The sequence below is a fragment of the Pleurodeles waltl genome, chromosome 1_1 (genome assembly GCF_031143425.1).
Source record: "Pleurodeles waltl isolate 20211129_DDA chromosome 1_1, aPleWal1.hap1.20221129, whole genome shotgun sequence".
Classification (NCBI taxonomy): Eukaryota; Metazoa; Chordata; class Amphibia; order Caudata; family Salamandridae; genus Pleurodeles; species Pleurodeles waltl.
Genome location: NC_090436.1, coordinates 283888295 through 283913257, shown reverse-complemented (window position 1 = coordinate 283913257; position 24963 = coordinate 283888295). Strand labels below are relative to the sequence as shown.

The 24963-nt window shown below is 47.0% G+C and overlaps 1 protein-coding gene across 1 annotated transcript in view; it reads right to left on the bottom strand.

Annotated features, from left to right (window-relative positions):
• The window catches only part of ITGA2 (integrin subunit alpha 2), a 475911-nt gene that overhangs the window by 226649 nt on the left and 224299 nt on the right, over positions 1-24963 (bottom strand). Inside the window, exons 9-10 of the mRNA XM_069221707.1 lie at positions 2521-2686; positions 1120-1196 (exon numbers count right to left, since the gene is read on the bottom strand). Of these exons, the coding sequence (XP_069077808.1) occupies positions 1120-1196; positions 2521-2686 (243 nt within the window). The remainder of the gene's footprint in view (positions 1-1119; positions 1197-2520; positions 2687-24963) is intronic.

The window sequence follows — 24963 nt, the reverse complement described above, 5'->3', positions numbered from 1 at the left end:
TATATTATGTGAGATCACTTGAGGCACACCATCTTTTCTGAAGTTCCCAAATAAAGCACCACAGCTGTCTACAAATCTTTATCTCTGCCTATATTCAAAGATGGTCACTAGCTCCTCAGAGTAGGGTCTGTGGAGACAGTGTGTGTGTATGCCAAGTTATGTATGTTGTGTGAAAACTGTACTGTGTGTGATGTAAATCATGTTCTACAGATAGTACATGAATATCACATAATATGGTGGAAAAGATTGGCATCTTACCACCACCTCCCCAGCCCATTTGTAGAATAGGGGAAGCCTACGCCTGAAGAAGAAGGCTCTTGTGGAAGAGATGTTGGTAGGCCTTCCCAAATTGTGTTTATTTCATTGGTGGGTGTCACCACCCACTCCAAATTAATAAGCCAATTTCTGTCAGTTTGTGGGTAGAGCCACATTATAAAGGTTCGATGTCTGGTTAAAGGGTATTCAGAGACCATCTCATTGGGGTGTAGAACCAGAGGGAACTCCTCTGAATGGGTCCTTTTAGGGTTTTTTGTGAAGGGTCTGTCAGTCCCTCTATTTTTTCCATGTATTTTGGTGCCATTCATCTTTAATGGTCATGGTGATGAGGGCATGGTACTCCCAATGTGGCATATGTGCAGACGTATATATTTATAGAGAGCAAACCTACCTGGAAAGCAAGTGAGCACTGAGGAGTATTGTGAGCACGTGGGTCAGACACATGTTCACCTCAGTATACTATATAATTTAACAATTAAGCAGTGGCTAGTAAACCATGTATGAAAACAGTTCCACTGTGTTATGTATTGTGACAATAAAACATGATCTGTGATTCATACTATAAAAAGCTTCATATGTGCATATTACTGGTTTGTAATGCTAATGAAATGCTGCTTTTCAACTAAATGCCAACTTGTCTCCCCCATTGAAACCAGAGGTTCGAGGCTTCTTCTTGCTCCTTCTTAATCTATATTGTCATTTTGTTTTTCATTTTTAATCTCTATTTGAGGTGATCTGGTGCAATGAAATTGAACACATCAATATTTAACCGTAAACTGAAAAAAAGCAAAAGGTTTAGCTCTAAACTTTGAGTTGGCTTGAAGAAAAAGTAGTATAGATCACCTTGTTCTGAGAGTAATGAGCACTAAATCCAACCTGGGACATTTCCAATTGGAAGGTATCTCCTCCCTGAACCGTGCCTGTTGGAAATAAAACATGTTACGAAGTCAAGAATCAAAATTTAAAAAAATCCTCATATCATTCCTAAAATTACTTTAGCAAATTAAATATTAGTGACATATGGAATATTGTCCTCCTTTTAATTCCCTGAAAAATAATTCTTTAAATGGTTTATATGGCTAGGATTGAAATGTAACATGCATTGGCAAAGGTAATAGGTTTGACTTGAATGTGCTTATTCATGACAACTACATTTGTGCATTGCTGTGTTTCCATGAATTAGAATGTTAAAGCCAAACCTATTGGCTTTGTCAATTGTTGTTAATATTTGAAATATTTTACTTCAACATTTTACATCCCAAAAAAATACAACATTGTATTTCTGGGAAAACTCACTCAAGGTTGCCCACCAATGACTGTATTTTGCTACTCGCAATATGTGGTCTGGAAGGAGATCCATGCTTTTTCTGTGTTTACAGCCAAATATGGAGGTCACAAATAGCGACCTGCCTAAATAATGTTAATTAGGAAGTTTGTTCTGTGATTCCTATGACTGAAGACCATCCACAAGTGTTGCTAAAGTTGCCCTAAGTGGTCAGGGTATGCCCAAATGTGGGTCGCTTGCTTACTGTGACAATGGATTCAAGCTAGCCTGGCTGATGAGACACCAGAAAACCGGGCCCAGGATGCTTGTTTGAAGTCCAGGGAGGACCTAGCCTGGCAGTTCCAGCTGGACTCTTTCCATGGGGGGGAGGGTTAACACTGATTTGCATATGGCTGGGTCCAAACTGGGGTTGCATGATGAGCAAAAAAACGATGGATTTATCCAAGATCTGTGAGTTGGGGGGGGGGGAGTGTTTGAAAAGTTTCAACACTCTGTCCTTCATCTTTTTTGTGCTGGACATGGATGATAGTCCATTCATCATCATTACCTGTACCAGCAACGTGGGCATTTTCTTTGACACCTCGTTTTATTGTCAATCAGTCAGCTTTGGCTTGAGACGAGACACCAAACAACAAAACCATCAATAGGTGGATATTTTTATCCAAAATATTTCTTTTAAGAGAGCTAGTAATGTACATGTATATTGTTTTGTAATCTAATTCATTCCTCTCACAGCGGGTCTGGTAGTGTAATTTCGGTAAAAAATAAACCAATAGATGACGGTGGTAAACAATGAGCGTTCATTTGTAGTGTCCAAATTATATATTTGTTTATATTTAAGCACCCTTCATAACATACTGTAGTATGTGAATGTACGAACTAACCCATCAAACCTAGAGTGAGATGTACACAAAAAGGAAACAAAAAGAGTACACAAAGTTGCACACAAAGAGTTTTACCTTCAATGCTGAAAATACGCTCGCCCAGGGTTCCCGCTTTGTCCAGGAGTGCAGCTTCATCAGACACATTAAAGAAATATTTCTCTGTTGGTACGCTAGCAATTGCTTTAATTTCATTAATTAAGTTTTCAGTGTTAATGTCATTTCTGGTGTAGTAACCCAAGACCTTTATAAAAGATAAATCGAACAGAACCGTGATGTGAATCCAAACTTCATCAGCAATAAAAATGTGACTATTTAGATTTTAAAATACAGAACACTTACTTAATTTCAGATTTCTTTAATAAGCATCACTACTTGAAAGCATGTAAAACAGCATTTCACTGCAAACTTATTTTTTGACATATTAAAAAGCAATCGTATGAAACACTTAAGCTTAACGGGCTGCTGTGCGACGGCAGAGAACTGTTCGCAAAATGAAGGCATAAGCTTCGAATCCTATAAAAGAGAATAAATAATTTCACCTTTTCAATATCGTTTTAAATATGTACTATGAAGTCCTCGATTACAAGCTGTGGAGCATGGAATTCCTCTGTGGAATTCCGCTCCACATAAAAGTAGCTGGGATGGTGTACACAACCCCCAAATGTCTAGGTTTGGGAACACCGGACCCCATTTTACCAGCAGATAAAAGATCATTAATAAGGTGCTGCACCGCAGCCTGGACTGACTATTCCGCCCCTGAGCCACAGGAGACGAGGAGAGCTTGTAATCTTCTCCCCTGCTAGGTAACGTCCACCCCTTCCCTTTTCCATCGTCCGACTTACATATTCACTAGAACATGTTCAGAATAGCAAGCGCGGATCAGTAGTGTTTTTTGTAAAATGGGTCTCGTTGCACATCCGGAATTCTTTCGAAGCTTTTCATGAATCGAGGTGGCTGGCTTGGCACAGTACATTTACACACCTGTCTCTGACCACATCCTTGGAACTGCTTTTGAAGCAGCTGCCACCTTAGAGTACTTAGCTAAGCTGCCTGTGCCTTATTTATTTATGTATAGTTTTTGAAATTCTCTCTTAAGCCCTCATTATGAAATGCCCATAATCTTTAAATGGCCTAAATACCAGGAGTTACTGGATCTGTTGGGATTATGAGTAACTCAGAAAGACCTTAGATCAGCACAGTTTCCCATTGGGACTCTGATAGCTTGTAGCATCTGAATTCCCTGGATGATGACCTAACCAAGATAGGGGAACCACACGGAGAATCCGCTGTGACATATCGGACTTCTTTGTTATTCCCTGGTCCTAAATCGACCCTCAGGGCTCAACCCATAAGGGTGTGGGTATTCAAATCCCTGGGGATATTGTTCAGCCTAATATTGGTATCTCCCAGGGCCAGAACCTCAAGATCCATTAAAGGATGACTGAATGAGGGCCTCTGAGCTCCAAGAAGGAGGTAAACGAACCTTGGAACCTGAACAAATGTCCCATTATTTTGAGATATGCACAATGATGGTGGTATGAGTCAAAAATAATTTGCTGAAATGTCCAAAAGTTAAAGGCTTAAATGTGTCCTTAGGTGAAAAAGCCTCTAATGAGAAAGTCTGCACAATAATGTGTTAGTCGTATGCGTATGCCTAGCAAACAGGTGAAAATGCATAGGATGAGAAGGAACACCAAAGGGCAATCTTAAAATTGGCCATAGACACTTCACTGAACGAATTGTAGCATTTTTGTTTCTTTAGGCTTCATCTGAAATTTAAGACGATATGCTAATGGATCATTAAGGTAATTTTAGAGGGTGGAAAATTGCACATGAAAAGATCGTTCTCTAAATAGTTTTAGCGTTAATTGTGAGGCCAGGAGGTTCTCAGAAGAGGATATCAGGCACATCCCTCGATAATAAGGTTAAAAGAGTCTGGGCAGATAACTCAGTGACGGTCATCAACATATTTGTGAACAATATTTTAAAGTGAGATCTTTCTTTAATTGACAGCCAAAGGAGTAATGTGGCTATGTGCTTTTTAATTGGCGGGTTAATGCGGCCTTTGAACATTAAGCATAGGTGTGCCTTGCTACATGGTTTAGGATTTCTTTCATTTTGTCTACCACTTTATTTGGAAGGCCAATACGAATGTTGTGTCAATAGTCCAGGCAAGATCATACCATGGCAGACATTAGTGCAATGTTTTGGAAAAATTTGAGGAATTGAAGGATGTACTGAAACAAGCTTGGATGGTAGAAGGCACAGCTGGTGATTGAGCTCAGAAGAATAATAAAATGAGAATATTAATTTCAAAATTGCAAATTGTTTGATTTGGTATTGGAATTTCGTCCATGGAGACTGGCCTGGTGAAAGGTGAGATGGGGTTTCATATGCAAGGCTTTTCTTTCTGACGTTTCAGGCCCAGCCACTATTGAAGCATTCATTTGAACGTGTTTCAGGTAGTTTTCTCCCTGATATTGCACGCACAGTTTCTTTATCTGCATTGAGACAATTCAGAGTATATTTTGCGTGTATCCGATAGCTGACATTGTGAGAGTTCTGAATGTGTACAAATAGGGCCAGATAAATGATTAGGGGTGAGTGTGGGCCCTTGATGGACTATCTATGTGAGAGGACTGAGTACAGAGAGTAAGGGACAACAGGGCCAGACTGGGCAATAATCTCACTAGTGGGGAAATGGGGCCACTGAATACCCGTTTTTGAGACAGCCAATGTCAGAATAAGGCTACTCACCTTTGACCTTTATAATCTAAAACCTTCAAGGAACCTATTCACTAGTGGGGATATAGTTGCACAATATTCTACCCCTTTAAGAGGCTTAATAGCTGACCATTGTTCACTAAACCTAGCAGACACCCTTCTAGAGGGGAGCTCGGGGATCTGAAAGGCATCTAATGAGAGTAAATCCAACCCTTTCGATCTGTATCTCTTCTGAGGGGAACCCCAAAGCTTCTTGTAAGAAGACAGAAGTTATGGCTCGTGAATGACTTGTGCAACTTCTAGTGAACACCCCCCTGCTATGCAAGCTTATGCTTTTAAGCACCAGGCCGTCATTCTGAGGTGATGAAGCTGGAGCAATGGTATTTAAGGACACTGTAGAGGGGAAGGCTGTAGGAATAGGAGATCATTTCCCTTTGCTAGTGACATCAAAAGGGAGAACCAAGGGTGCTGGGGTCAAAAAGGCCCACTTGTATTACATATGTGCTCTACTACCTGATCTTTCAAAACACCTTCGAAAGTAGGGGAGTCAGTGGAATGGCATATAGCATTCCCTTGGGCCAAGGAATTGTCATTGTGTCAACTGCCCATGTCTGTGGACAGTGTGGTGAAGAGTTAACAAATCTGGTTGAACCTTGGACCCACAAGTGATACATCACTGATGAGGGTAGACTTCGGCTGAGTTTGTCTGCCCTTCAATTCAACTGTCCTCGGATGTACACTGCTATCAGGCCAGGAGGTTTGACTCCACCCAAGCAAATATCTCTGAAGCCAAAAAAATCAATCACTCGCTACTGGTACCTCCCTGGTGATTCAGATAGCATTTTGCCACCTGGTTGTCTCTCTGAACTGCCAGCTTGGCTCCCTTCAGCTTTAGAGAATAAGTTTCCGAAGCCATTCTGACTGCTGATAACTCTCTCCAGTTGGAGGAATGCAAACTTTCTTCCCTTGATCACTGCCCTTTTGCCTCCTGATGCCACAGTGTCACTCACCATGCCCAGAGACTGGCGTCCGTCATCAGCTGTATTGGATAAGGAAGTCCTAGATGGACACTCTTTAAAATATTGGCCTTCCATAACCACCAGTCCAATGCCCCACGGATTTGGTTGGTAGCCGTGATTAACAGTTTACATTTCGGAAAGGTACACCCCAATGGTGGAGAACCCTCATCAGAATTTGAGGTGAAAATGCACCCAGGGATTTACTGCAGTAGTTGCGACCGTTAACCCCTGTACTCTCAGTCATCCCCTTGCTGACATGGTGGATTCGGTTAGCAGATGGAAAAGCTGATTCTGAAAAGTTCTAATTCTGGCATGGGCTATGTAGGGCACTGGGGCGTTTGGTTAAGGGGGTTGTGAACGCTCCTCAAGCAACAACTACAATTCCTGTCAGGGTAAACAACATAAAATCATTAAATTGGCCTGTGCTTAATCATCTGGTAGCTAAGTACAAATGCAGTCTGGCTTAACTTAGAAGCAATGTGTATGGTATTTATGCAGCACACTAACAGTATTAAAGTAAAAACACAACACAAGAAAAAGCCCACACCAATTTAGAAAGATAGAGTAACATTTAAAAAATATTTTGCCATCCATATGACTAAATTCCAGTAAGTAGTACTGGAGATATTAAATTTAAACGTTTTAAATAAGTATAGCACCTAATAACACAAATCGCCAGTCATGGCTATCTGGTCATGTAGACCCGGGACAGTCATAGGATTAAGTGGACATCAAAGGAGCATGGACCAGATACAATGACCAAGTTAGTTCAACAGAAAAAGGTACCTTTTCAAAATCTGGCACAAAAGACCCAGTTCGCAGTGGAGGAGGCCATGAGGAGCAGTGAGAGCGTTGTGGATGGCCGCCACTGTAGTGCGCAGAGCAGGCCAAGCAGTGCAGGCTGTTGTCACTGTAGCATGAAGCCCAGGTCGAGAATTGTGGACTGTCATTGCTGGAGCTTCACATTGGCGGTCACCGCAAGCTGTAGTTGCTGTAGCACGAAGTGCAGATCTTGCATTGACAGTTGTCATTGGCAGTTATTGTAGTGCGAAAGGTCAAGTTCACTGAAACTTCGTGTGGCAGTCGTCACAGGTGGTAGAGTCTTGTCACAAATGGGTCCATTCATGTTCATGAAGTGTGTCAAACTTCAGGATTTCATGTTTTCTTTACAGAACAGTGCAAACTGATGCCAGCCACAGGTCTAGGACCTGCGAAAGCACATTTTAGGGATCAGGGACTTACTCTAGGAGAGTCCAGCAGGGCTCAGGCAGGTCCAGTTGCAGGTCCAGGCAGGACCAGTTGCAGGAGGGCAGTTGGGTAGTTGCTGGGAGGCCTCTGTAGCTTTTTGTGTCATTGTAGCTCGGAACAGCAGGCCAGCCAGCTAACCCATGGTGTCATTCTGGTAGTCCTGGGTTCAAGCATCAAGGCAAGCCCCAAGCAGTAGGTCAGTCCTCTAAGGATACAAGGCAGGTTTCAAGGAGGAGAGCAGTTTTCTGATAGCAGAAGGCACTCCTCTGAGGTACAAAGCATGCCTCAAGCAGCAGGGCTATCTTCTGAAGTACAAGGCAGGCCTTCATAGTATTCTCCGCAGGTCCAGGAGTGTAATAAGGAGTAGCTCTGGAGGTCCAATATTTATAGTTATGTCAGCCTTTAAAGTAGGAGAAATGTCTAGAGTGATAAAAGATTGGTGTCAAGTTCTTTGCAAATGTGCTGGAGGCAGCTCTGTTGAAAAGTAAGTGGGTTAGGGAACATATGTGCCCCTCCTATCCTGGAAGGATAGCCAGTGCTGCTAACATCTAGTCCCATTTTTTCTCAATGTCTGGGATGAATACACAAATGCCACTGCTACTCTAATCACAGTCATGTGACCTAGTGCACAATCTACAGGGATCAAATGGTAAGAAAAAGACACTTTCTAAAAATAGCATTTTCAGAATTGCAACTTAAAATCCAACTTTACCATTGAAGAGGGTTTTAAATTACAACTCTTAGAGAGCAAACATCACATTTCTACCTGCTCCATAACACAAGTTATCACTTATTAAATGTAGTAAGGTAACTCAATGTTATCGTATGGGAGAAGTAGGCCTCACTTTAGTGAAAAATGAATTTGGGAGTTTTGTCACTAGCAGGACATATAAAACTTAAATATTCGCGTCCAACATTTTTTATTACAGTGCACCCAGCTCTGTGGGCTGCTTAGGAGCCTACCTTAAGGGTGACATATGTATTAAAAAAGGGAGGTGTAGACCTGGCAAAAGCTTTTTTTGCCAGGTCCAACTGGCAGTTTAAACTGCATATATGCTGCAGGCATGTTTAAAAGAGCTACTTGAGTAGGTGGTACAATAGGTGTTGCACGCTCACTAGTAGCATTTAATGTACAGACCCTGCGTACATGTAGTACCACTTTACTTGGGATTTATACGTAAATTAAATTGTGGCAATTGTATGCGAGCCAATTTTACCATGTTTAAAGGAGAGAGCAGAAGTACTTTAACACTGGTTAGCAGTGGTAAAGTGCACACATTGCCAATGAAAACAAAATTCAGAAAATAGGAGGGGGTGATGGCAAAAAAAGGTTTGGGGGTGACCCTGCAAAGAGGGCCAGGTCCAATAGGGTAGAAAGGTAAGGCCCAGCTGTAGTGAAACTGGGCTCCCATAAACTTCTTGTTCTGTGTCAGTTGGCGATAGAACATCTGGATGTTGATAATAAACTCAAGTCTCTGTAGGATCTTTGTGACCTGCATATTGTCTTGCACTTTAGGGAGAGAAGAAGCAGGCAACAACCTGTCATCCAGATACGGAAATGTTGTACATCCATTTAGCTGAAGGCATGCAACTGGCACCAATATCTTGGTCAAAACCCTGGCAGACAATGCCTATCCGAATGGATGGGATTGTAACTGGAAATGGTCTGTTTCCACTGCCAGGCGCAGAAATCTCTGTCTGTCTGGGTGTATCAGGACATGAAGATAGGCATCCTTCCAGTCCAGGGTCACAAAAAAAAAAATCCATTATCAGTGAGATGATGAATTGAATAGAAACCATACAAAAAGGAATTATCCAGACATATCTGTTTGACACCTCAAGGGCCCAAACAGGGCGATAGCTCCCATCTGCTTTTCGGACCAGGAATAAAGTATAACAGAACCCATTTTCTCTCTGGTTCTCTTAAACTGCTGTTATTGCGTTTTTCTTAAATTGGCCTTGGATCCCTAGGAGCACAGAATGTCTTTTGCACTCGTATCTTGCTAAAGAGGTAGTCAGAAACCAGTCTATGGGTTGACTGTGTAAAAACAGGATTATATAACCATCCCTGATGATGTCGAACACCCAATTGTCTAAAAACAAATCTTGCCACTAGTGGTAAAACTAGCTGAATCTCACCACAACCTCTAGATAGTAACTTGTGTGACTGTCCTGGATCTTTAGGAGTACCTGATCACAACTTGTTGCCAAATGAAGGCCCCCTACTTCAGACTATGCCATGAAAGGGCTACTTGTCTTTATGTTTTGAAGGCAGATGTTTTCATAAGAAAGATTTCTTGTTGGTGAACAATTTATAGGGTTTGAAGATTTTTTCTCCTCTGAAGCCTCTTGCACTATGGCATCAAGCTCTGACCCAAACAGGGTGATATCCAGTTTCCAGGACTTCATCCATAACAGACAACCTACTGCTATTGCAGCTCCTACCAAGGACCCAGCAGTCCATAAGCTATCAAAAGATATGTCAGACAAAAATTGCTAAATCAATTTCATTTTTGCAAGGATGCAAGTTGGATTTTCTTTCTCCTGTGTGCAGTCAAGGACCTGTTGGAAATTCTTGAGTAACACCTGTGTTGAAGATGCTGCTTAGGCCTGTGCCCAGCTCGCAAAGTTGAATGCTGCGTAGGACCATTTGAAGGCAACCTTCATCTTTCTGCTGAGCACATCTGGTAACGTATAATCTTCTGATGTCAGAGATGACGCTGAGGCCATGGATGCCAAAATCGATTCACCTTCAGGGTGTGAGGAAATTCCTCTTCAAATTTATGAAGAATATATCATCTGTTGAGGAACCAAATCTGTGTCTTTCCATTCCTTGAACAGGAGTTGTTTGATGACATGCAATGGAAGGTCAACCTCTTGCACTCTACTATTTTGTGATTAAAAGTCCTCTTCATCCTTGGGCTTCCCTTGTCTCTCTGAAATGCTTTAGGATGTCTCACAGTTTGCCTTTTTGATCAGCATCCATCTGTTTGTCCTCCTCATCTTTCTGCCTTTTAGCCCTAGGGATCGCTACAGCAGAGTCAACTGTCTCCCTTATTAAGGATTGTAAATATGCTCCGGTGATTTGTAGGACTTCCTCATCTTCCTTCATAGGTAGATTATGCTGCTTACTGGCAGCTTTCTCAGCATCCATTTTAGAACAAAGATGCACTATAGCAGAGAATCTTTAAATATGGTATCTAATGCGTGAATTCCTAAATTCATTGGAACTTAAACATTGATGGGCCACTGGTGCCTCCCTACCCCTACAGGCCCCCACTCCAGCATGGGTTGGAGTAAAAGATGCAGTCTCCCTGTGGTCCAGCCACCAGATGCTCTGCATGCTCCCTGTCCTAGCTCAGGACAGGAGTAGGGAACGCATTGGCAGCCGGTAAGCAGACGGCCATCAGCGTTCTTCTCCTGAATGTACACTCAAGGTCCTGAAGATAAGGAATGAATATACTGCCCCAACTTCACCAAAGTAAATATACCACAGAAAAGAAAATATAAATACCATAAAACATAGAGGCAACAAAGTTAGGGAGGAGGGGCGGGAGTAAGTCCATTCATCTACCACTAACATTGGAGATAGAGGAAGGGCACAAGAATAACGTGTCAAATCTCTGTCTAGTTGCCTCAACAGGTATGACTGAGATGAAGAGGATGAGATGAGCGGTTAATAGTGTAAAAATTCACACCAACCACAACATAGTTCTCCATGGTAAAGACCCGGAAAGATAATGCACAAGAAACCCTCTGCAGAAAAGGGCTTACACCGCAAAAAATGTATGATAAACCAGAGCAAAATCATTCAGTTATTATTTCCGTCTCTACAGTAATGACTTACCTGCACTTGTGGTAGGGAAGCTGTGAAAGGCAATATTAACCTGATTCCTGTATTTATTAGTAACAGCTAATCCACTTCCTAGTTTGGTGGCGTAGGCAGAAGCCCAAAAACTATTTCATTGGAAAGCCTCCTGCACAGTTGCAAGCAATTATTGTGACAGAAAGCTCTGCACTTTCTCACTACCTGTCACATACTATTAGTGTAAATTCTTCAAAAAAGAAATACTTTGACAATAATTGTGGAATTATATATTATAATCATTTTAAATATATTATTACAGTTGCATTCAGCAAGTCAGATCCAATGCCCAAAGCACTGTTTATTATCAAACAATATCTGAAAATGTGCAGATGTACTCAGGATGTTTCTGGACATTTGGATCAATGATTATTTGTGTTTTGCTGCTGCAAAACTGCATAGATCGCCACAAAAACAAACTTAGCAAAATTGTGCAGCCTTACACAGATGTAATATGGTGGTAGGTAGTGCCTCTGTGAAAATTTGCACCAACAAAAATATAACACTGCACAGGACTTTTATTGTAATGTATTAAGGCAAGCTAGTGCCTTTAACATCAAACCACCACTGTTTGGTTATGATACCACCCATCAGCCACATCCTAGAGAACCACCCCTCCAAGTATCCTATTAAATGTACAACTATATAACAACATTACTACAGAAACAATGCATTGCATTCAACTGCCATTAGCTTTAGATCCAAGATATAGTTACATCCAAGCCTATAAATGATATTAGTGAGCTAAATATTCAAGCCAATACATTGTATTAGTGAGGTAAACATATTTAGAGGTTATTCAATCAATCAATCAGTATTTGTATAGTGTGGCTCTGTCACTCCTCGGGGTATCTGGGTGCTGTGAGAAGGACATCTCCATCAAAAAGCCAGGTCTTGAGTTTCTTCCTGAAATCGGCCAGGGAGGGTGCCTTTCGAAGATGGAGGGGTAGGTCATTCCAGGTCTTGGTGGCAATGTAGGAGAAGGAGTGACCTCCACAGTGGCTGCGACAGATGTGGGGAGGGGTGTGCATGGGCTAGTGAGGAGGATCCTAGGTGTCTTGTGGGTAGGTGAAAGTTCAGTCAATGGTTGATGTACCTCCGGTCCTTGATCATACAGAGCTTTGTAGATGAGCGGCTTGAACTGGCTCTTCTGGATGGGAAGCCAGTGGAGGTTTCTGAGTTGGGGGTGATGTGGGTCCATTTGGGGAGATCCAGGATGAGTCTGTCTGTAGTTTTCTGTATGGTCTGGAGTCTTTTGAGGAGCTGGGTGTCGATGCTGGCATAGAGAGCATTGCCGTAGTCGAGGCAGCTGGTAACAAGGGTCTGAGGCCCGTATTTATACTCCGTTTGCGCCGAATTAGCGTCGTTTTTTTAGACGCAAATTCGGCGCAAAACTAACGCCATATTTATACTTTGGCGTTAGACGCGTCTAGCGCCAAAGTATGGCCAAATAGCGTCATTTTTTTGCGTGAACGCCTTCCTTGCGTTAATGAGATGCAAGGAAGGCGTTCCCGTCTAAAAAAATGACGGCGACGCAAATGCGTCGTATTTATACTCCCGGGCAAAAATCACGCCCGGGAGGTGGCGGGTCAAAAAACCCCGCATTTGCGCCACAATTTAACGCCTGGGTCAGGGTAGGCGTTAAGGGGCCTGTGGGCTCAAAATGAGCCCACAGGTGCCCTCCCCTGCCCCCAGGGACCCCCCCTGCCACCCCTGCCCACCCCAGGAGGACACCCAAGGATGGAGGGACCCACCCCAGGGACATTCAGGTAAGTTCAGGTAAGTATTATTTTTTATATTTTTTATTTTTTTTTGTGGCATAGGGGGGCCTTATTTGTGCCCCCCTACATGCCACTATGCCCAATGACCATGCCCAGGGGACACAAGTCCCCTGGGCATGGCCATTGGGCAAGGGGGCATGACTCCTGTCTTTACTAAGACAGGAGTCATGAAATGGCATCTGGGCGTCGTAAAAAAATGGCGCAAATCGGGTTGAGGCGATTTTTTTGCCTCAACCTGACTTGCCCCATTTTAAGACGCCCTAACGTCATTTTTTCCCAACGCCGGCGCTGCCTGGTCTACGTGGTTTTTTTCCACGCACACCAGGCAGCGCCGGTCTGCTTGCGCCGGCTAACGCCATTCCATAAATACGGCGCCCGCATGGCGCTTCAGAATGGCGTTAGACGGCGCTAAATTTTTTGACGCTAAACTGCGTTAGCGCAGTTTAGCGTCAAAAAGTATAAATATGGGCCTGAGTGTTTCTGGTGTTGACTGGTTCCATCTGAAGATTCTGCAGAGTGTGTGAAGGGTGTGGAAGCAGGAGGAGGCAACTGCATTGATTTGTTCTTTTCATGGTCGGTTTACTGTCATGGATGATGCCTAAGTTGTGTGCATGGTCTGTGGGTGTCTGTCCAAGTTCTGCTTGTCACTACGTGTGGTCCGATATGGAGGTGTGCTTCCAGAAGATCAGTACTTCTGTCTTGTTGGAGTTCAGTTTAAGGCAGTTGTCTCTCATCCAGTTGGCTATGTTGGTCATGGCATTGCAGAAGTTGATTCTGGTGATGGAGGGGTCCTCAGGGAGCGAGAGGATGAGTTGAGTGTCATCTGCGTAGGAAATTATGTTGAGGCCATGGGATCTGACGATGTCTGCAAGGAGGGTTATGTAGGTGTTGATCAAGGGAGGGCTGAGCGAAGATCTTGGGGTACGCCGCATAAGATGTCCTTGGGTTCGGATGTGAAGGGAGGCAGCCGGATGCTCTGTGTGATTCCTATGAGGAAGGAGGTGATATACTTGAGGGTGTTTTGATGAATGTTGATGTTATAGAGTATGTTGATGAGGGTATGGTGGTAAACGGTGTTCAAAGCAGCAGAGAGGTCGTGGAGGATCAGGGCCACCGTCTAACCAGAATCGAGGAGGGTTCTGATGTTGTTTGTGCAGCGATCAAGGCGGTCTCAATGCTGTGGTTGCCACGGAAACCTGATTGGGAGGCATCAAGTAGGTCATTTTGTTTCAGGTATTTGTTAAGCTTTTTGTTGATGGCCTTCTGAAACACTTTGGCCAGCTAAGGGAGTAGGGAGATTGGTCGATAATTTTTGAGTTTGCTGGGGTCGGCTGAGGGTTTCTTTAGGAGGGATGTAACCTCTGCGTGTTTCCAACTGTCTGGGAAGGCTGCTGTCATGATGGAGGTGTTGATGATGATGGCAAGTTCCGTGCTGATAGGGTAGGTTCTGAGATTAAAAAGAAGGTGGGGGCAGGGGTCTGCGGGTTTCCCAGAGTGAATGGGTGACATGATAGCTGTGGTGGTCTGAGAGGTGAGCGGGGATGAAGTGATGATCATTCGTCTGGTGTGTGATGGTTCGTTGAGGTCGAGAGCTGTGGGTTGGAGGGTCAAAATTGTTGTAGATGGTAGCAATCTTGTTATGGAAGTAGTCCAAGAGGGTGTCGCAGAGTTCTTGAGAGGGGTGGATTTTGTGGCTGCTGGGTTGGAGAGTTCCTGACTATTTTGAAGAGTTCTTTCATGTGGTTGGCTGCTGTATCGATGCGGGCTGTGATGGCTGTTCTCTTGGCTTCCTTGATGAGCCCGTGGTAGTTGCTAAGGGCTGATTTGTGAGTGGCTCTGTTGGAGGGGATCTGTGTAGCATGCCATTTTTTCTTGAGTCTGTAACAGATGTGCTTGGTCGTTCCGAGCTCTGGGGTGTACCAGCTGGCTTGTTTTGAGTTTTGCTGGTTTCATCAGGGTGACTCTGTCAGTGCATTTGGTGATCCACGAAGAGAAGCTCTTGGGTTAGGTGGCGCTGAGTGCCTGTGTCCACTGTGTCTCTGTTACCTTGCCCCAACTGAGGAGGAGCTGTGATGCTTGGGAATGGTGTACTGAGCATCAGAGATGGTGCAGTGAATGATGGCATGGTCGGTCCACGTGAGTTCTGTGATGTGGCTGAATTTGATTCTGTCGCTGGAGGTGAAAATGGAGTTAAGTGTGTGTCCGGCCTTGTGTGCGGGTTCAGTAACTAGTTGGGTGAAGCTGATGTTGTTCAGGTTCTCCTGGAGGGAGTTGGCATTGCTGGGGTCATTGACGTGGACATTGGGGTCACCGAGAGGGACATAGTGGTAGGAATCGATGCTAGGGGAGCGATAAGGTTGGAAATGACATTGCAGAAAGCAGGTCGGGGTCCCAGAGGTCTGTTTATGAGGATGCCTCTTGTTGTGGTCTTTGAGTCGGTCTGTAGTTTTTGTTGGTGCGGTTGCAGTATATCATCTTATAGCCAACAGGTGTTGCGGTGGCAATGTCAGGGTTGGAGGAGGAGTTGAGCAATGTATCGGTGATGAAGGCAACACCGATGTACCAGATTTCAGTAGCATGCTTGCAGAGGGATCTGGCATTGAGCAGGATGCATTGGAGTTGTTCTGGGTTATTCATGGTCTTTAGGGCGGAAGTGAGGAGTGATCCAGTGTGGGGTGATGGCCTTTTGCTGCAGGGGAAGTTGCAAATGCGGCTGGTGAATGGTCCTTTGGTTGATCGCTTGGAGGAAGTGCAGCAGATGTCGTTACAGGGTTCAAGGCCAGGAGCCCCTTGGCAGTGTATCCGTGGGTGGCAAAGGGCCAGGAGTCCTGGCACTGAACATGGTTCAGGTGTGGATGGGTGCAGACGGGCTTGCCTTTGGCATGCCTTCAGCACACCAGCGGCGTGGCCGTGCTGCGGCCTCCATTAAGTAGGTTCAGAGGGGAGAGGGAGGAGGAAAATAGCAGGAGGGGGAAACGGAGGAAGAGGGGATGGTGGGAAGAGGGAAACAGCGGATAGAGGGAAGAAAGGAGCAGAGAAGGCAAAATAGGTTTGCAGAAAAGGCAGAAAGAAAATGATCATAAGATGATCAGAACAGGCATCAGAAAACAGAAAAGCCAGAGAAATTATCAGAAAACGAGCAGAAAAGGCAGAAAAACTAGCAGAAAACAAGCAGGAAAGGCAGAAAAACAATCAGAAAAATAGCAGAAAAGGCAGAAAAATGAGCAGAAAAGAGCAGAAGCGAGCAGATAGCAGCAGAGGGTAGAGGATTGCAGGGCAAGCTGAATAGGACAGGGCAACGGTTGGAGGGGGAGCTGGCATGACGACCTGCTCAAGGGGGTCGTACTGTGGCCTTTGTAGGTCCTGGGGAGAAAAGTGGGTGCTGGGTAATGGGAGAAGAGAAACGGCAGAAGGAGGGAAATGGCTGGAAGTGGGAGATGGCAGGAAGAGGGAAATGGCGGGAAGAGGGAGGAAAGGAACAGAAAAGGCAACATAGAGTTTCAGAAATGGAGCAGAAATGGCAGAAAAAACAATCAGAAAAATAGTAGAAAATGCAGAAAAAATATCAGAATACGAGCAGACAAGGCAGAAGCACAATCAGAAAAGGAGCAGAAAAGACAGAAAAATGATCAAAAAACAAACAGAAAAAGCAGAAAAACAAGCAGAAAAGGAGCAGAAGTGAGCTGAGGGGGGACAAACAGAAGGCAGCAGAACCAATCAGAAAAATAGCAGAAAAGGCAGAAAAATTTGCAGAAAAGAAGCAAAAGCGAGCAAATAGCAGCAGAGGGTAGCGGACTACAGGGCAACCTGGACAGGAGAATTGTTGCAGCTGGTGAGTATTCCCAATTTCCAAACACTATACTGCATTGCATGCTGTGACTGTAATAGTATTTTGTTGGAGAGGCCCAAATGGTGCCTATGTGTACTGTGACGCAGTTAGGTGCCATGGCCTCCTCCCCCCCCCAAATGGCATCCACCTGTCCTGTGTGGATGGACATGTGGAAATGAGGTAACGCCGCTGACATTGTGCGCCATTGCAGAAGGTGGTCGAGTACCGCTGTGCAACTCCTCATTGGTTGTCATTGGGTTTTATGGGTTACAGTGGCCAATGGTGATGTACGCCGGTGGTGACGGTACGTACCGCCGTGGACGTGACCGCCATTTTCTATCTGTTCACTCACTTGCTACCTGACCTTCAACAGGAGAGGACCTACACTGCAAGTGCTGCTGTGACCTGTGTCTGGAACGGAGCTTGGCTCATGTCACTGGGGAAGGGGCCCCTGCCTTCACCGCTGCAGAGTTGGAGAGACTGGTGAATGGGATCCTACCCCAGTACCGAATGCTGTACGGGCCTCCAGACGAACAAGTGAGTACACCGTGAGCACAATGCAAGGGGCATGAATGCATGGAGTGCTGTGTGTGAGGGCCTCGTGTAGGGGGGGTTGGCAGAAGGGTTCTGGGCAGCGTGATGCATTTATGGTGGGCTGTGTCTGTGCGTAAGGGGATGTGAGGGGTATGGTGGGCCGTGAGTGTAACAGGCCAGACGGTCTGACTGATACCTTTTTCTATATTTATTTTTCTGCAGGTCAGCAACCATCAGAAAAAGGAAACATGGTGTGCCATCATAAAGGAAGTGCGGACCCTGGGGGTCTACGGCAGGCGGAGCACCCACTGTCTCAAACGGTGGGAGGACCTGAGACACTGGTCAAGGAAGATGGCAGAAGCCCAGCTGCGAATGGCCTCCCAATGAGGAAGGGGTGCCCGTCGAACCCTGACCCTCCTGATGGCCCGCATACTGGCGGTGGCCTATCCGGAGCTGGATGGGCGCTTGAGGGCAACACAGCAGCCACAAGGGGGTGAGTACAGTTTCCCTATATACTACTTGCGCTTGGTGGGGTGGTCTCCGGGTGGGGGATGTGGGCCTGTGGGTGCCCCTAGGCCAGACCGGAAATTGCAGGGTAGGTCCCATGTTGGGCAGGGGCTGATGAACACCACCTCCTATCAAGCTAGTAGGCATCCATTACTGGGCAGGGGTCTATGGGTGCCAGGTATGCTGCTATTGGCGTTAGGTATTCCTTTCCATGGCCTGGTGACTAGCATTGTGGCTGGTGGTGCATTGCCTAGTGTGTAGGGCTGTTCCCTATGTGTGTGTGTGTCATGTACGCCAACGTTGGTGTTGGATCATCCATTAACCAAGTGTATCCTTTGTCTCATTCCCCCCTTTTTGTTTTGTCAACCTTTCCTTATGTGCATTAGCATCATCTGGCGGAGGAGCAGAGGCACTGGCGACGGAGGGAGCTGCATCCCACAGGGCCCATGAGGCCGAAACCACTGACGGTGAGGGGACCAGTGGGACGGAGGGCGTGGGGAGCACCACAGCAGAGACAGGAGGGGACAGTTCTGACAGTGATACCGCCTCCGATGGAAGATCCCTGGTGGTGGCGGACACCTCTCTACCCACTCCAACTACATGTGCAGCCGCCACCCCCGTATGAGCACCACCCTCCCAGCAGCCCCTCAGCGAGTTTCCTGTGCCCGCTCACCCAGGAGGGTGGGCATCTCCGTTGCCCCAGGCACTTCAGGCCCTGCCCCAGTTAGCCCTGCTGCCCTGAGTGAGGAGGCTATTGACCTCCTGCGATCCACCTCTGTTGGGCAGTCAACCATAGTGAATGCCATCCAGGAGCTGGCAGCCCATTTGCAACAAACAAATGCATTCCTGGAGGGCTTTCACTCTGAGATGGCGGCCCAACAGAGATCAATCTGGGCTCTGGCCTCCTCCCTGATGGCAGCCAATGTGCCTGTTTCTAGCCTCCCCCCTCCAACTTCCTCTACCCAGTACCATTCCCCTTAACCCCAACCTATCCCAACCTATCCCAAGCACACAGGCAGACCAGCATGCACACAAGACAACACACAGGAGTGGCTCAGGCAAACACAAGCACCACACATCATCCCACAGGCACTCTCAAACACCATCCAGATGCAGACATACCAACATCCACTGCCTCCACTGTGTCCCCCTCCTCCTGGTCCGCCACCTCCCTCCCGGTAGCGTCTACACTCACCCCTGAATGCACTACATCCTCATCCACTACCTCCATCACCATCACGCCTATCACTACATACCCCTCACTGGCAGTCACCACCCCCACATCCATACACACGTCCCCTGTGTCCTCTCCCACTGTGCCTCTGCCCCCTCCTCCAAAAGTACACAAACACAAGCACTCATACACCCAACAGCCATCCACCTCACAATGGCATCCAGCCCATGCAACTGCACCCAAAATCAGTAGACAGACACCTACTACAGCCACTCCCTCTTCCTCCACTCCCAAACCTTCACCCTCTTCCCACCCCAGTGTCCTGAAGAAGAAGAAGCTTTTCCTCTCCACTGTTGACCTCTTCCCTACCCCTCCCACCGTCCTTCATGTCAGACCAGGGTGGTCAGAACCCAGACGAGCACCTCAGCCACCCAGTCCACGGCCACAGTAGTGTCGACAGCTACTGCAAGTGGGAGAGGCTCCAGGGAACCAGCCATCAGCACTGAAAGTGTGCCTGTACCAGCTGCCAAAGGGAAGGGCAAGGAGGCACCACCAGCTGCCAAAGGGAAGGGCAAGGAGGCACCACCAGCTGCCAAAGGGAAGGGCAAGGAGGAACCACCAGCTGCCAAAGGGAAGGGCAAGGGGCTTGCACCAGTAGGCAGGAAGGACAGGAGGCCTGGGTCTGGGACTGATTCTGAGCACCCACCAACAGCAATGGTGGTTCAGCCATCTGAGTCTGCAGGGGAAGGGCTGGAGCCTCCCCCCACCACTGCCTGCACCGCGACCAGCACCGCCACCAGCAGCAGCAGCTCCAGTGGGCAGCCGTCCTAGGCTGCAGGGGATGGGCTGGAGCCTCCCCCCACCACTGCCTGCACTGCCACCAGCTCCAGCAGACCCCGTGGGCAGCCGTCTGAGGCTGCAGGGGATGGGCTGGAGCCTCCCCCCACCACTGCCTGCACCACCTTCAGCACCAGCAGCAGCAGCTCCAGTGGGAAGCCGTCCGAGGCTACAGGGGAAGGGCTGGAGCCTCCCCCACCTCTGCCAGCAACACCACCAGCACTGCCAGCATTACCACTGCCAGCATAAGCAGCCCCAGTGGGCAGCCGTCTGAGGCTGCAGGGGATGGGCTGGAGCCTCCCCCCACCACTGCCAGCCCCGCCACTGCCACCGTTGAGCAGCCATCACCGCCGGCGGGCAGTGTGTAGTCCTGCCTCCATGGGCTGTAGTGTGTCCTGGCCCCAACAAATCCTATTGCGGTGACACCCAGGTGAGAGACTGTGACCATGCACTCCCCAAGTGCTGCATCACAGGACACAAGGCCCCCTCCAGATCCAGTGGAAGAAGCCATTCACTCACGGCATCCTTGCCAGGATAAAGCACACTGGGCACAAGGCCCCCTCCAGGACCAGTGGAAGAAACCATCCACTCACTGCATCCTTGCCAGGATGAAGCACGCTTGGCACAAGCAGTGGGCAAACCACCCACTTGAGAGACTGTGGCCTTGCACTCCCCAGGACATTGCACAGGGCATGTAGCCCCCTCCAGGACCAGTGGTGTTTGTTAGACCTGACAGCCTTAGGGTGGTCACCCCTAACTTTTTGCTTGCCTCCCTCCACTTTTTGGACACTGTTTTTGCTGGCTTTAGACTCTGCGCACTTTACCACTGCTAACCAGTGCTAAAGTGCATATGCTCTGTCCCTTACAACACGGTAACCTTGAATCATACCTGATTGGACTATTTAATTTACTTCTAAGTCCCTAGTAATGTGCACTCTATGTGCCTAGGGCCTGTAGATTAAATGCTACTATTGGGCCTGCAGCACTGGTTGTGCCAACCACTTAAGTAGCCCCTTTTCCTTGTCTCAGGCCTGCCACTGCAAGGCCTGTGTGTGCAGTTTCACTGTCACCTCGACTTGGCATTTAAAAGTACTTGCCAAGCCTAAACCTCCCCTTTCTCAACATATAAGTCACCTCTAATGTGTGCCCTAGGTAACCCCTAGAGCAGGGTGCTGTGTGGGTGAAAGGCAGGACATGTACCTGTGTAGTTTACATGTCCTGGTAGTGTAAAACTTCTAAATTTGTTTTTGCACTACTGTGAGGCCTGCTCCCTTCATAGGCTAACATTGGGGCTGCCCTCATACAGTATTGAAGTGGTAGCTGCTGATCTGAAAGGAGTAGGAGGGTCATATTTAGTATGGCCAGAATGGTAATATAAAATCCTGCTGACTGGTGAAGTTGGATTTAATATTGCTATTCTAGAAATGCTGCTTTTAGAAAGTGAGCATTTCTTTGCATTTAAAACTTTCTGTGCCTTACAATCCACGTCTGGCTGGGCTTAGTTGACAGCTCCTTGTGCATTCACTCAGACACACCCCAAACACAGGGTACTCAGCCTCACTTGCATACATCTGCATTTTGAATGGGTCTTCCTGGGCTGGGAGGGTGGAGGGCCTGCTCTCACACAAAGGACTGCCACACCCCCTACTGGGACCCTAGCAGACAGGATTGAACTGAAAGGGGACACAGTGCACTTCTTAGCCACTCTTTGAAGTCTCCCCCACTTCAAAGGCACATTTGGGTATAAAACAGGGCCTCTGCCCTACCTCATCAGACACTTGCTGGAGAATAAACCTGAACCAGAAACTACATCCTGCCAAGAAGAACTGCCTGGCTGCTCAAAGGACTCACCTGTCTGCTTTCTACAAAGGACTGCTGTCTTGCTGAACTCTTGTCTGGCTGTGAAAGTGCTCTCCAAGGGCTTGGATAGAGCTTGCCTCCTGTTCCCTGAAGTCTCAGGACCAAAAAGACCTCTCTTTTTCACTTGGACGCTCCGTGTGGCGAAATTTTCGCCGCTCAGCTTGTTCGCGGCGAGAAAAACGCTGCACACCGACGCTGATCGACGCAACGCCTTCGGGACGACCGGAACTACGACGCACGGCTTTGCAAGGATAACGCCCCCCGACCTCCAGAGGTGAAATCGACGCGACGCCTGCCGCGAGATCGAAATTTCAACGCGCAGCCCCGCAGAACGACGCGCAGCCGGAAAACAAGCAGGAAAATCCACGCACAGACCCGGGACATCTGGTAATCCTCGCGATCCACAGAAAGAGACTGTCCGCGTGCCGGAAAAAGAAGCACGACTTCCCCGCGTGGAAAATAACGACGCAAGTCTGTGTGTGCTGGGGAGAAATCGACGCACACACCATTTTTCCACATATCTCTTCTTCTGTGGCCCTCTGAGGAGATTTTTCCCTCCAAACCAGGTACTTTGTGCTTGAAAGAGACTTTGTTTGCTTTTTAAAGACTTAAGACACTTCATATCACTTTTCAGTGATATCTCTACAAATTCACATTGCAACTTTACTCGTTTTGACCTACAATTATCCTGATAAATATTATATATTTTTCTAAATACTGTGTGGTGTATTTTTGTGGTGCTATATGGTGGTATTGTATCATTTATTGCACAAATACTTTACACATTGCCTTCTAAGTTAAGCTTGACTGCTCGTGCCAAGGTACCAGAGGGTGGGCACAGGATAATCTTGGATTGTGTGTGACTTACCCTGACTAGAGTGAGGGCTTTTGCTTGGACAGGGGGTAACCTGACTGCCAACCAAAAACCCCATTTCTAACATTGGTGATCAGCGGTGAGGATAGGACTTGTGTTTGTGCAGTGACATACAGTAGCTAAGTATTTCACTACCTACCCACAGTTGAAGGTCAACTTGATTTTTATCTCTTTTTGCAAAATTTCGTTTTTTTTCTGCCTGTCAATTTTCAAAAACTAAATCCTCACTCAACATGTCTCTGACTGGGTCTCAAATGGGAGACTTTGACCTAGTCCTGTTGGATACATATACGGTCAAACAGCTAAGAGGGTTCTGCAGGGCAATGAGGGTACCCACCCAAGGGGCCTCCAAAAAGGAGGACTTTCAAGTGGCGCTGAGGGCCTGGGCAGAAGCCCATTTAGAAGAGGATGATGAGGAAGAGGAGCCAGAAAATGGCCCCTCAGAGGATTTGTTGCTATCTGTGGATGATGTTACCACTGCAATTGTGCCCCCTTCAAGACCAGGGAGCAGTGTCTCTGTGCAAAGCCTGACCGCAGAGGAAAGGAGAGAGGAAAGGGAGTTCCAATTGCAAATGGCAAAACTGAAAATTGAGGCTCAACAGGAGGAAAGAAGGGCTGAGAGAGAAGCCAAGCAAGCTGAGGCTGAAAGAGCAGCCAAACAAATTGAAGCTGAAAGAGAAGCCAAACAAGCTGAAGCTGAAAGAGCAGCCAAACAGGTGGAAGCTGAGAGAGCTTTGGCTGAAAAGGAACTATTGTTGGCTCATGAACTGAGTCTCAAGGAGCTGGTGATCAAGGCGAGACAGTCTGAATCAACCAAAAATGTGGTGCCCAGTTTTGTGGTGGGAGATGACATAGATAAATGGTTAGCTGCTTATGAAGTTGCACTAAGGGCTCATGAGGTTCCTGAAGGGCAATGGGGGGTAGCTATGTGGGGTTATGTGCCGCCATTGTGGAGGGACACACTTCTCACATTGGATCAACCTGATCAAAACACATACCCACTTCAGAAAGCCACTTTACTTGCCAAGTTTGGGCTGACCCCTGAGGGATACCGTCAGAGGTTCAGGGACAGCACCAAACAAACCACACAAACATGGGTAGATTTCTTTGACTTTTCCAGTAAGGCACTGAATGGATGGGTGCGGGGCAACAAAGTAGATGATTACAAAGGGTTATATGACTTGATTCTGAGAGAGCATATGCTTAATACTACTTTTACAGAGTTGTGCCAGCACTTAGTGGATAGTAAGCTGACTGATCCCAGGAAGCTTGCTGAGGAGGCGGACCTCTGGGTTAGCACCAGAGTGTCCAAGAAGGTACCTGGGGTGGGACACCCACAAAGGTGGTCAGGGTTCCCAACAGAAGAAAGAGGGGGGAGATAAACTTACAGATAAGGAACTCTCCAAAGGCCCCCAAAAGAATTCCCAGGGAGGGGGTGGCAACCATTCCTTTTCCAGATTTGGGAAAAAGCCAGGGACATATGATAGGACAGGGAAATCCAACCCCAAATGCATGGAGTGTTACCAGTATGGTCACTATAAAGGCGACCCCCAGTGCTCCAAGAGAGCACCGTCCACTACCGGACAGACACCTGGGTTGACTAGTGTAGCGCTCGGGGGGAGATGGACCCAGATAGCTTTGAGGAACAGGTAGAGATTTCCCTAGTGTCCCTGGGAGAAGGAGAAATGGTTCCCAAAGCCCACATGCCCCAAAATACTTCCAAGTACAGGCAGTGGGTCACCATTGATGGGCAGAAGGTGGAGGCTCTGCGTGACACAGGAGCCAGTATGACTACTATCAAGAGTCAGCTGGTGTCAAAAGAGCAGATAGTCCCTAATACATTCCACCAGGTCATAGTCGCTGACAATCGTGAGAGTCACCTACCGGTGGCTCTGGTTCCCTTTGAGTGGGGGGGGGGTCTCTGGTACTCTGAAAGTAGCTGTGAGTCCTGCCATGCCTGTAGATTGTCCGTTAGCCAATGATCTTGAGCATACTGCATGGAAAGAAGTGGAGCTCAGATCTCACCTGGAGATGTTAGGGTTACCTGAGTGGGTCTGCATGACCACACGGTCCTTGGCTGACCGAGAGGGAAGTCAAGGGCGTCTGGAGCCTGGAACAATGGCCCAGAGAGCTGTCAAGAGGAGGGGCAAGGGGTGCGGGAAACCGGTCCCAGAAGTTCCCGCAGTGGTTGACGGGGCTCCTGAGGAGGAGGCTCCCGAGCCAACTGGGGAAGACATTGCCACCCTAGGTGGCCTACCGGAGCTTT